The 13,129-nt window shown below is 37.6% G+C and overlaps 1 protein-coding gene across 3 annotated transcripts in view; it reads right to left on the reverse strand.

The window, feature by feature from the left end:
* The window catches only part of GLCCI1 (glucocorticoid induced 1), a 113,555-nt gene that overhangs the window by 11,556 nt on the left and 88,870 nt on the right, over nt 1–13,129 (reverse strand). For all 3 annotated transcript variants that reach the window (XM_084785925.1, XM_084785924.1, XM_084785923.1), the window contains exons 5-6: nt 11,312–11,464; nt 6,044–6,254 (exon numbers count right to left, since the gene is read on the reverse strand). In XM_084785925.1, the coding sequence (XP_084642051.1) occupies nt 6,044–6,254; nt 11,312–11,464 (364 nt within the window). The remainder of the gene's footprint in view (nt 1–6,043; nt 6,255–11,311; nt 11,465–13,129) is intronic.

Consider the following 13,129-nt stretch of genomic DNA (forward strand, 5'->3'; position numbering starts at 1 on the left):
TATGACTGTTAAATTAAAGAAAGATAAGAATATTAAAAAACAGTGGTTTTCAAGGCAAGACAGCTAAAACATATATTCAATCTTTTTTTTCATAATATGAGTCACAGAAATTAAAGTCACAAATCTGACCTTAGGATTAAATAAGAACTAGAAACTAGGAATAAAAAAAATGTCCAAATAGGCTATTTTAACAGCCTGCTTAGGATCAATTCTAGACCCTAAAAAGACAAGTTAATACTTTTCATTTGCTCTCAGCAGACCAAAGATTGCTTATGCTTAAAACCCAAAGTTTAGGAATATTAATATTTATGAGGCAAACTACAGTGTGAGTTAAATGGGCTTATGTGCCCTAGCTTAGGAAACTCTATCCACATAGCATATTTCCTTAAGAAAATATAGCTTAAACCACAAGTAATCAATTTATGGACTCTTGGAATATAACTTTTAGTAGTTGGCCTGAACAAAATGGTTCCATTTACTTCATAATTATAACAATCAATGTTTTTACAATATCTTGCAAAACTGCAGAACTTTCTAACAACTGCCTAAAGTAACTTGTGCCAAAGACCCATGACAAGCAGCAGACTCAAGTCGAGTTTTATAGCTTGCCCAGCACTTGTTTGGCTACCATCAAGGAACACTGGCAGAGCTGCTAAAAGATCTAATATTTTGATGCTGCCATCTGTACTATATATTTTTTCCTTGCAATTTGGATAAGATTATGTACAAGGACTTACGCCAACTCTTGGGATTGCTCTAGTTTTGATAATGTTAATAGAAGAGATGTCAAGATGAGGGCTCTCATTCTGAATTCTGCAGTGAGGCTTAGGAATTACTTCTTTATTAGGTTAAAGCTAGCCTGGCAACTCAACACACATGTCCAGGCTGCCTTCAGTCTTTAGGTTACTGAAAAAAACCTTAAGAAAATAGCAAAACCCAAAACAAACAAACAAGCTCAAAATTAAAATCTCCACCTGAAATGAGTTTCTCAAACAACTGTCCCTTTCTCAACAGTAATTTTTTTCCTGCCATTGCAACTGATATAGTGAAAGAAAAAAAAATGTGCAATCTAACTAAAATTCTTTAGTTGAAAATTATACATGATTCATGAGGAAGAGATATTATAAATAGGCAGAGATAACTTTAGCAGGATCAGAAAAAGGATAAATTCGTAACAGATGAATACTAACACCACCTTTTAGAACATATGCCCTCATTGCAGCTGACTCTCCCCCTTCCTACATCGTCTCACCTACTCTGCTAAGAACGGCGTAAGCTATTTTACCAAAGAAATCACTTAGAGAAACTACAGAGTATGAAAGTACTCCAAATTTACAGTATTTTTCTATTTCCATAGTTGATGAAAACCAGCAAGAACTATGTATCTTTCACTTTTTTCCTTTACTAAAAATAAAAGGACTCAAAGTTTAGTAAAAAACCATAAATTATGAGACAAAATTGTTGTTAAAAAATACAAACCACTCCAAAATTTATATTTTTGACAGAGAAGCCACACAGGTCAAAACTATTCTATAGTTGGAATGCAATAGAATGTACAAGTTTCACAATCTGATAAACCACTTTTTTCCTTTTAGTATTTTAAATATTGTTTAAAATGCTAAATATGTACTAAGAGCATTATCCATGCTCTTTACATTCCTCTTATTCTCTATGATTGCAACCTCCTTAAAGAAAAGGGTACATTTTATTTATCTCTATTTCTCTACTTTCAAGTACTGCCCCTGATGTGCAACACATGCGCAGCAAGTTATTTTAAGTAAACCAGGAAAAAAAAAAAAAAAAAAAAAAGAGAACTCAGTTCAAAAGCACAGGCCTTTATACCCAGTCCTAAATTATGTGTGTATATACATATGCATGTATACATTAAAAATACAATTTTAATGTTCTCTTTATAATGATGAGTGTTTTTCTTGAGGACTGGGAATTTTTACATACATGTAGGCCATACAGTTTTCTGAGGGAAAAATATTGTCTATTGTAATCACAAAACAATGCCTCTAAGCTAAAAATAGTAGGCATTTCAAGAAGCTAATGAGACTTCCTAGTATAAAGTGGGGGAAACACCTCCCATGTTTCTTAGACCTTCTTTCCTCCACCTGCAGCCAAAGCCGCTAAGGTCGTTTACTACTCAGTTCTTGCTAGCCTCACACGCACAGCAATCCTCCACCCCAGTCTCCACAGTACTAGGATTATAGGCATGAGCCCCACACTTGCCTCAGTAGCTCTAACTCCATAATTTGAAACGGATTTATGATTAAAAAAATGTTTATTTAAAAGTTCTATACTCTTTCCCCTCCATGAATCCTAGATCCTCCCTGCCCACCAAACCTCATAGCCCACCTCTTCCCCTCTCTGTTGCTACACAGGGTTTCACTATGTAGCCCTAACTGGCCTGGAACTTGTTATGTCAACCAGGCTGGACTCAAACTCATGGAGCTCTTTAATCCCATGGGATTAAAGCAGTGTGCCAACATGCCCACCTCTCTAGCACAATTTCTTAGTCTGACACTCTAAGGAGAGATGCCTAAAGATATCTTCAACATATTCTTAATGGAATATGTCCATAAAGCCTGTGATAAGGAAAAACGTCTAAAGGGAGAACTATTTAAAAGATATAAAAAGAGATGACAAAATCAAAAATAGCTGTCATTTAAGTCCTCTTTAAAAATATGTATAATACACCAGACACAAGAGCTATAGAATACACCAACATTTTATTTCTGTGAAATTCCTGTAACAGGTAGAAATTAAATTATGGTAGAGGAAGACACAATAGTGATTACTTCTAGAGGGAAGCATGCTACCTGGGAAGACAGAGCACCTCCTGAGATAGCAAACTTGTTTTCTATCTGTACCTTGAGCCTCCCCTTCACAAATGGCTACATATATAAAAATTCTCCAGGTTGAACACTTAGAATCCATGCATTTTACATACAGTGGTACCACAAAATAAATCACAGAGAGCAGTGGTAATATTGGAAAAGGACCACAAAACTGAGTAAAATTTTTGGTATTAATGACTTCTATCTAAAAAAATAAGTTCGGCATTTCTCAAGGTAGCCAAGGAACATGGAAGGTGAGCAAAAGATACTGTCTTCTGCAGTTACGTCTTAGGGACCAAATTAAGAGTCAGTAAATTGTGTTATATAAGCACTTAACCAAAAGGCAGCAGGAACACAGAAAAACTATTTGGACCTGATAGGCAATAAGAAATACCAGTTTCCAACACTTATCATGAACTCACCATCATCTTAAGGTGGTGTTCTTTCTGAAGATACTCTCTGATCCTTCTCTACTCACTTAAACATACAGTTAAAGGGCCAGGGAGATGACTCAGTTAGTAAAGTGCTTGCCACACGACCATGAGGACATGAGATCAGGTCCCCAGCACCCACTCAAAAACAAAGTGCATGGCAGCACATGTATGACCATAGTCCTGGAGAGGCAGACAGGTAAACCCTTGGGGCTTGCTGAATTGGTGAGCTTCAGCTTTAGTGAGTAACCTGTCTTTAGGACAGTAAGGTGGGGTGGCTGGGAAGATGTCTGCATAGCATGAGGAGCTGTGTAAATGATAGGCATGGTGCTGTGTATGTGTAACTTTGTGCTGGGAAGCAGGGACAGGCAAATCCTAGGTCATCTAAATCTAACCAAAATGATGAACTCCACATTCCATGGGAAATCCTGTTTCAAATAAGAAATCAGAAAATCTCGGGAAATGACTCAATGGGTAGGAGAACCTGGGAACTCAAGTTCAAATCTCCAGTATCCACATTTTTTTTTCTTTTTAAATTTATTTTCCTCTCATATAGTATATTGTGACTGCAGTTTCCCCTTCCCCAGTCTCTCCCCTCTGATCTCCCCTTACCCCCAGATGCAACTCCCTCCACCCTCCCTCAGAAAAGAGCAGGTCTCCTAGTGACCACCACATAACAAGTAACAATAAGACCAGGCACACTATATTAGCCATAAAGTACAGGATATCCATTTTACAATCCACAGACCCAAAAAAGCCAAGGAGGGCCCAAGGGAGGATGCTTCAGTCTCATTCGGAAGGGAAAATAAAACAGTCATCTGAAGTAGATGGAGGAGGGAACTGGGTGTGAGGAGGGGTGGGGAGGGAAATGGGGTAGAGAGCAGGTGTGGGAAGAACAGGGGTAAGAGGATTGGGAGAGAGAACAGAAATCAGTGGGGTGCATCTCTGGGACATCATAGGCTTCCAGGAGTCTATGGGGGTGACCCTAGCTGAGATTCCTAGTAGCAAGGGATATGGAGCCTGAAGTTTCTATCTCCTATAAACAGGTAGGACTTCCAATGGAGGGAGAGAGGCACCAACCCACTCATAAAACCTTCAACCCAAAATTTGTCTTGCCTACAAGACCTGCAGGGATAAAGACGGAGCAGAGACTGAGGGAATGGCAAACGAATGACTGACTCAACTTGAGACCCACCCCTTGGGAGAGCCAATCCTTGACACTATTAATGATATTTGGCTATGCTTGCAGACAGGAGCCTAGCATAGCTATCTTCTGAGAAGATTCACCCAGCAGCTCATAGAATCAGATGCAGAGACCCACAGCCAAACAATAGGCTGAGATTGTGGAGTTCTGTAGACGAGTGGGAGGAAGGATTGAGGGAACTGGAAGGGTCAAGACTACTACAGCGGAAACTAGCCTGGGCCCATGGGGGCTCAGATACTGGACCACCAACCAAAAAGCGTACGTAGGATGGACTTAGGCCGCCTACACATATGTAGCAGATATGAAGCTTGGTTATCATTTGAGCTCCCCCCTAGGGGCTGTCTCTGACTCAGCTGCTTGCCTTTGGATCCATTTCTCCCAGCCGAGATGCCTTGTCTGGCCTTAGTGGGTAGTGGGGAGGATCCACGTAGTCCTGCTGTAATTTGGTGTGGCACGATGGGTTGGTATCCATTTGGTGGTAAGGGGCTGTGAGAGAAGGAGAGGGAGGACATGGGGAAGGGGGACTGTGAGGAGGGGAGAAAGGGGGCTGTGATCAGGCTGTAAAGTGATTAAATTAAAAAAAAATTAATAGAAGAAGAACAAGAAGGAAAAAGGAAAAAGAAAGAAGAAAGAAGAAGAGGAGGAAGAGGAAGAGGAGGCTACCATCAATGCTGGACTAGGCATCCCAAGTCAGTAGGAAGAAAAGGTCTTAAAGGCAGGTAAAAGAGACAACCCCCTCTCCCACTGTTAGGAATCCCAAAAGAACACCAAACTATCCAACTACAGCACATACGCAAAGAACCTAAGTTAGACTCATCCAGGCCCCTGCTGCCCCTGCTCTGCAGGACTCCCTGAGCTCCACCTAACATATGGCCGTGGGACGCTGCATCTGCTCTTTCCAGTTGTTGGGTGAAGTCTCTCTGATGATTATGCTATGCTCCAGTCCCAGCACATCTATGCATAGGCATCCTGACTGGGCAGGACTGCTTGTTCCTATAAGCCCCAGCATTAGTGCGTGAGGCAGGCAGATTCTGAGAGCTCACTGGCTAGGCATTCTCATCCAAAAAGCCTGGTTTTGGTTCAGTCAGAGGCCTTGTCTTAAGGCAGGGAATAGAACAACAGAGGAAGGTACCTCGCAGTCTTCACAACGCGTATGTGCACCTTCACACTACACACACTCATTCTCCCAAGACACGGTTAGAAAACATTTCTCCAACATCACTGAACACAAACTCCAGCTTCAGACATAAGAAATATAAGCTGTCCCATAACCATCAACCATCTGAACAAAATGAAAGAAAATACCAGCATGTAGTTGTATCTGATCTACTTTATAGCTTTTGTTAGCTGTTAGAACCAGGCACTTTGCTTATCTGACACATTTATGGAAGATGTTTGAAAGTTACAAAGGAGGGAAGTAAAACCAATGAACAAACAAACCGGTCATAGCTCATATTTTATGATCGTACCATTCAACAGAGGGGAAAAGTGGTGGGATGGTCTAAGACGCAGACTGTAATGAGCAACAGCAAGCCTTCCATGCAAGTGGATGACTTCATTCTCACCTTTATCACGATCATAGAGCAGATCTTCTGTTGAACAAGGACTTCCGTCCTGGGATTCCGGGGGACAAAATGGGGACACACAAGGGGAGTGGCTGCTACAGCTACTGCTGCGCTCTTGGACAGAAGGAGTCTGGGTGTCTATGCTGCGAGTACTACTGCTCCTGTAGTGAGCAGGGAGTGGAGCTCTTCGTCCATCTGGTATATCCAAAGGCTGCAAGAGGAACACCAGGAAACATGGGTGACAGCAAGTACACTCTATTGATCAGTAAGGGGGGGTGTATCTGCAGATGTTATAGCCTACCTGTGCTACCTCCATACTTTAATCACTCAGTGAATAGATACAGCATTTTTTAATCTTAAGAGTAATTTCTGGGCATGTTGCATTTATTGAAGTTAAAATTTGTTTCAAACTGTTTCCCTTAAAAATCATAGAGTTCCCTGTATATCCTCCCAGGCAGTTCCAATCTTTAAGAGCAGCACAAGGCTAACAACAAAGCTCCAAATAACACCATGAAAGCTCATACGCACCGGGGATAAACTAAACATTCAAAGAAGTCATGCTGACTTCCTAGGAGGGTGAAAAAAAAACCCGTTCATATTGTTGAGTATACAATTTCAATTTATTAATTCTTTACTAGTTAGATCCCAAGAACTGAAGCAAGAACTTTCATCTCCTTTGAAATCACCTAAGCTTTCTAATAAAATTTCACTAGTATTCAGTGGAGAATTACAAACTGCTACAATTCTATTAACCTGGCATACAACTAAGTATGACTATTCATAATCTTGCTTAGTTCTAATGTACTGTTCTAGTGTGGCAAAAGTGATAATCAGGACACTTCAATTACAACCACATGCTTTGAACTAGCGGACTCATTACAATTCATCAGTTCATCATTTTGCATCCATAAAGAGCCTATAGTTTAGAGTACAGTGCTAATTAAGTAGTACTGGAGTATCAGAGCCTGCAGAGTGAACCCTTGCTAGTCTACTTAGCTCTCATCCCATTTTTCTTACTTGTCTGCAGTCAACAAGCAAAACTTTGTATGCTAAATTTTTCATAAAATTTAAACTATTATTATTGTACAGAAAGGATGGCAATGCTAATAAAATGAACCAACATAATGAATTATAATTCATTTTCACTGGTGTGCTTACGCCACTTGCTCTGAGATTTGTCATTTTAAAGATTCAGAAACAGTGCCAGAAAAGAAATAGAAAAAGAAAAAATTAGGAAAGAATAAAATATCACTATTTTCTATGTTGAGTGGAATGGAAATTTTTTTCATGTGATGCTGCTTGAACAGACCCATCTTTATAGCTGATAATGACTACTATCAGGAGAATATTCAACTATCTAAGTAGGTATCTGGCTTCTTTGTTACTAAAAGAAGTTTTTAGTTAATGAACGTAGTGAAAGAAAGAATTCACTAGGCCAAACTCTGGCAAATAAAACGTTAGCTCAATAAAACTGGCAATGCGGGAAACCAATTAAATAATGCACTTCTTTAGAACTAAATGTTTAAGAATATAAACTATGTTTTACCTACATCCTATTTCATAAAAATTATTTCTATCTTTTAATCTGCAACTAGAGAATATATATGTTTTTAACCACCTTGTTTGTTTGTTTGTTTATGGCTTTTCGAGACAGGGCTTCTCTATGTAGCTTTGGCTGTCCTGGACTAGCTTTGTAGACCAAGCTGGCCTCGAATTCACAGCGATCCACCTGCCTCTGCCTCCCAACTGCTGGGATTAAAGGCGTGTGCCATGATGGCTCTACCTTTTTGGAAGGTAGAATTACAGAAGCAAAAAATTTTTACAAATCTTCATATTTACACAAAATAATTTTGGCAAACAGAGGCCTTATAAAATCGATACCAATAAAAGTTAATATGACAATTTTCACTTTTAGATAGAGGCAGATGTTTTGATTTATTTTTTATAAACTCTCATACAAAATTAGTTGGAAATGTCCAATTTCTAATTAAGAGAACAGGTTTTTATTTCCATAAACAGCCTTGCCACTATCACATCAGTAGGTACATCTTGCCTGGCAAGTAATTACTAACACCCTCAGGGCCCTGTCCTGGGTAAAGTCACTGGTATCTATTCTCCCCCAGGAGCCTGCATAGCACTTTCCAACAACTTCGTAAGCTAGCCAGCAGGGAAACTCCTTACCAGTTCAGAATTTCTTCCTGTGTCTGCAACTGAAGTGTGTGGTATCGTTAGCAATAGGTTCTTACTATCTAGTTGCAATGAACAACCAGGAACAATGACAATATCCCCTACTGTTCTGAGTACCTCGAAGACCAAAACCTAATAGAGAGTAGCCAGGAACTGGGATTTTCATTTAATAACCTATGATTTCTGTGGAGAGCATTGTTTACTCTTTTGAGACATATCTGTTCAAACCCCTTTAAAAAGAAGTATACTTTAGTTAGCTTATGAACGAGTGAGTAGGGTTTCATTAGGCCTACTACTTCTTCATACATCCTTATATGCTTAGGTTTTGGTTACTCTCACCTGGTACTGTAAATATTATCAAAACCTATGTCTAGGAAAACCATAGATCCTACGAGAGAACATACTGATTCTGTTTTGCTAAGACGTCATTTTGTCAAACTCCCTTCTAAATATTTATTGCTATGTCCATAACAGTGTGCCACTTTCAAACTTGGTACTGCAGAGGGTAGTGGTTAACTCAGTGACTTAAAACTGTACAAAATGCTCAGACAAAGCAAAGGGGAGTGTTGAGCTGTAAATTGGGCCATTTGTCATCACTCTGTTCTTACCAAAGGCTCAGGAAACAATGCAGAAAAGGTGACAGAGAATGTAAAAGCCAAAACACTGGAGAGGAGTGTAGCGAAAGGCTAACCTCTGAGTGTCATGTGGTGGCTACACACATGGACTCACAGTAGCTGTGGCTACTTATATAAGACCTCTACAAAGTCCAAAGTTAAAAACTACAGTATGGGTAGAAGGGCTACTAATATCCTAGTCCTAGAGCTGAGGAGGAAATAGAAGCTGGTTGCTACTGAGGAAGAGCCATTCAGCCTTTTTCAAAGGGAGGGGGCATTAGTAAGTTTTCCAGGCCCCATGGGATGACCCCATGCCATGAATCTACTGGCAGCACTAACTGGACTTAGTGGAGATAGACAGATGACATAAAGTCAGATGGGAATCAGAGATACTGAAGACGGGGTCTGGAGGGAGCGAGCTGGGAGTGGATATGACCAAGGTATACTGTATACAAGTATGAGAAATAAAAGTACAGAAAATACCCCAATATAAAGTTTTTTATTTCAAAAAGTCAATGTTTTAAGTTATAAGTTTATAGATAATTAAAATATAACTCATTTTCAAGAAGAAATGTTTTATACGTAAGGTTTTGCTTTGATATTCTTAGCAAATAAATTTGTGGGTGATTATCTTCCAAGTATAAGATCAAATTTACTTTCTTTTATTACTATTTTAAAGGAAACAGTTCAAAGCAAACAGCTAAAAGATGTCACAATTTCCATTCCAATGAGTTCCTTTATAGTGTTATATAAAAATAACTTGATATAAGATAAAGAATAAAATAGCACTATGATTTGAGAGGATATACATATAAAAACTTAAAATGTGAAAATGCTTTGGCAAAGCAATTTCACCACCACAAAACTTTTGCACACATGCATATTTTATAAAGCACTGCTATGGTAAAGATGGAAAACAATCTAAATCTCTGACTCATATATTAACTAGTGTGGATACAGAAGAACCTATGGGTGTTGTTTACATTTGCTTATCTATAAATACTAAGGTCTAAAAGATTTAAAGTGGATCAAAGACTTTTATGTATGTGTGCTGGCTAGTCTATGGCAACCTGACACACGATCTAGAGTTATCTGAAAGGACAGAACCTCAACTGAGAAAATCCTTCTATAAGATCTGGCTATAAGTCATTTTCTTAATCAGTGACTGATGGGGCAGGGACCAGCCCACTGTGTGTGTTGCCATCCTCAGGCTTGTGGTTCTGGGTTTTAGAAGCAGGATGAGCAAGTCATGAGGAGCAAACCAGCAAGCAGCATCCCTCCATGGCGTCTGCACCAGCTCCTGCCTCCAGGTGTCTGCCCTGCTTTTGAGTTCCTGTCACGACTTCCTTCAGTAATGAGCACGAATCTGGAAGCCTAAGACAAACCCTTTCCTCCCTAACTTGCCTTTGGCCTTTCACTGCAGCAACAGAAACCCTAACTAAGGCAGTAAGGGAGAGTCAAAACTATAAAACCCACAGGGAAAAAAAAAAGCAAGAGTAAATCATGGAACCCCATGGACTGAGGAATGTACAAGGAAAATAATAAACTAGACTCCATCAAAAATGTTTTTCAAAGAAATTGTCAAAAAAAAATGGAAAAGAACTCTTATGATGTTTCTACACAAAGCACTTGATAAGGGATTTATCTCTAAAAAAAAAAAGAGAGAGAGAATTTTGCAAAGAACATTTACAGCTCAGTAATAAAAGACAGCCTAATTTAAAATGAAACAAGAGATATAAATAAAAATTCCCCTAAAGAAACCATACAAATTTATCAATAACTTATGAAAAGATGTTTAGTATCCTTAGGTGCTAGGAATGCAAGGCAACATTATGTTCCTACTAGAGATTGGAAAAAGAAAAATTACTGAAACTTTTAGAAAATAATATAGAGAAATCAGAACTATCCTACATTAATGGTAGGAATATAAAATGGTACAGATGCTTTGTAAACAGCTTGGCAATTCCTTCACATCTAAACACAGAGCTATAATACTGACAATTCCAGTCCTATGTCCATTCAGAAAATGAAAAAAAGTATATGTATAAGAAAATTTGTACAAATGCTCATGGAAAAATAGAAACCATAAATGCATTCAATTGCTAGGTGGACAAATGTATACAATACATACTTCCTGGCAAGTAAAAGAAAATACTGACATGTGCAGCAACACAGATCTATCTTAGACATGCTATGTGAAGTGACAAAAGCCAATTACCAAAAGACACATTATATGATGCCATTTACTTGAAGTGTCTGGAACAGAAATATACATAAAGTCAGAGAGTAGATCAATAACAGCCTACAGCAAAATATAGTAGAGGATAGGAGAGATGACTAACAAAGACAATGAACCTTACGGGAAGCAAATTTTATCTCCATAAAGCTATTACCACTCTCCCAAAGTGCTTCTGAAAAAACACTGTAACATTAAAGAAAAAAGATTAGGCACCCCTTGTCATCTCACCTTGGACACTTCTTCTTTACTACTGCTTTCTTTGATGAATACCTTCTCAAGTTCAGGACTTATTCCTTCTACACTGCAGGGCACACGGGAAACAGATGATTTTGGCACGGATATGTTTGACAGAGGCATAGGGACTGACCTTGATCCAATAGCCTTTGAGGCAGAAGACAAAATGATGTCAAATCATTTACTGCCAAAGAAATAAAGAATTGGAGCAGATACATCTTAAAAAATTGAAGAGCTACAGTTGTAGCTCAGTGGCAGACCTTTGTTTAGCATATGCACGGCTTCTCTAAATGCCCCTGCCATAAAAACAGAAAAAGCAAACAAAATGCTTTAAAACAAAAACTCAATTAAGTTATTTCTGACATTTGAAATATAGTAAAAATTAAAACACATATAAAGTAATTTAAGTTCTAAAGGAAAGTAAAACTTACATATGATCAATCCTTCCAAACCTTTTTAAGAGCAAAGGTATAGCTACATAATGTATATACACTTAGTTGGTAAAATGGCAGATAGAATTTTCAGCACTTTCTAATGTTTCTTTTTCTCTTTTTTTTTAAGTTAGAGAAGAATAGTTGAAACAAGTACAGTTGAAAGTGTGTAATTTATCATGAGACTCTATTATTGTGCTGTGGATATACCATGATATTTACATGTTCTTACTTTTGTTTCCATTTTGTCAATTCTTTGAGACAATCACTGGATTGTTAAACAATATAAAAACAATACTATGTTAAATTCAACACTCACTTAGTGGCTTTAGGTTATTTTCAAAAGTCCTCTTTTCAGGAGTTGTCAAAAATCAGCCACTTCCAACAACCACTATAGAAGTTATTAAAAAATGTCAATGGACACTTTACTGGTCAAGGATATGAAACAGTAGGAAGAAAATAAGGAAAAAATGGACTAAGAAGGCAAAAGATAATGAAAAAGAATTTTATTAATAATGAACAACTGAAATTTATACGTATAATTTGTAATAAGGCAGTCAGCGTGCTAATATTTCTGACACTTGAACTGCCTACTAATATGCTTTATATCTTGTTAAGCTCTGGCTCCAGCACACATTTTCCATTTTCTTATTATCAAGAGTACTTAGTTGTTTTATGGTTTTTGCAATAAAATATTATACCTATCATGATTTAGTTCTGTGTATAATGTAAAACAGAATTTTAGAATCACCCAACATCAATTCAACTGACCTGATATTTCTTCATGAATTCTCTATTTGATTTCTTTAAGCTATTTTCTAATAATATCCATATAAAGCCCATTTTAATGTAATGTTATAGCAATTTTGTTATCTGAAAGAAAGTCTTTATATTTTTTTTCCAGAATATGGGTGTGTTTTATGATGTCTGAAAACAACTGCTTAAATAATATAAGCAATAAGTTTTCACATTTATTTTCCTCAGTAATGGGTGCACATATTTACAGTATGAGCTCTTTAATAAAACTTTAAAGCCCATTTAAAGTTTCCACTGGAACGTTAGACGCAATTTGTGTACTAGCTTGGGATAAATAGCTATTTTAAAAGTATCTACTCATCAACTGATGTGTTAAGACAATCAATTTCCTCTACTTTTCATTTTATAACCTCAATAGACATGTATAGCTTGCATTTTTTCATGTAAATTGGTAGGATTTTTTACTTTTATATCATCTCATTACATTTCAGTTACCTTTTTATCATGTAAGATCTTAACCATAAGCATAATTACACTATCAACAATGCTTATAAGTATGTATGTATATAAGCAAGTTTAAAAATTATTAAAATTTTCCCATTTATAGTTTTATTTAAATGACTAT

Source organism: Acomys minous (assembly GCF_964271855.1).
Source record: "Acomys minous genome assembly, chromosome: 6".
NCBI classification, from domain to species: domain Eukaryota; kingdom Metazoa; phylum Chordata; class Mammalia; order Rodentia; family Muridae; genus Acomys; species Acomys minous.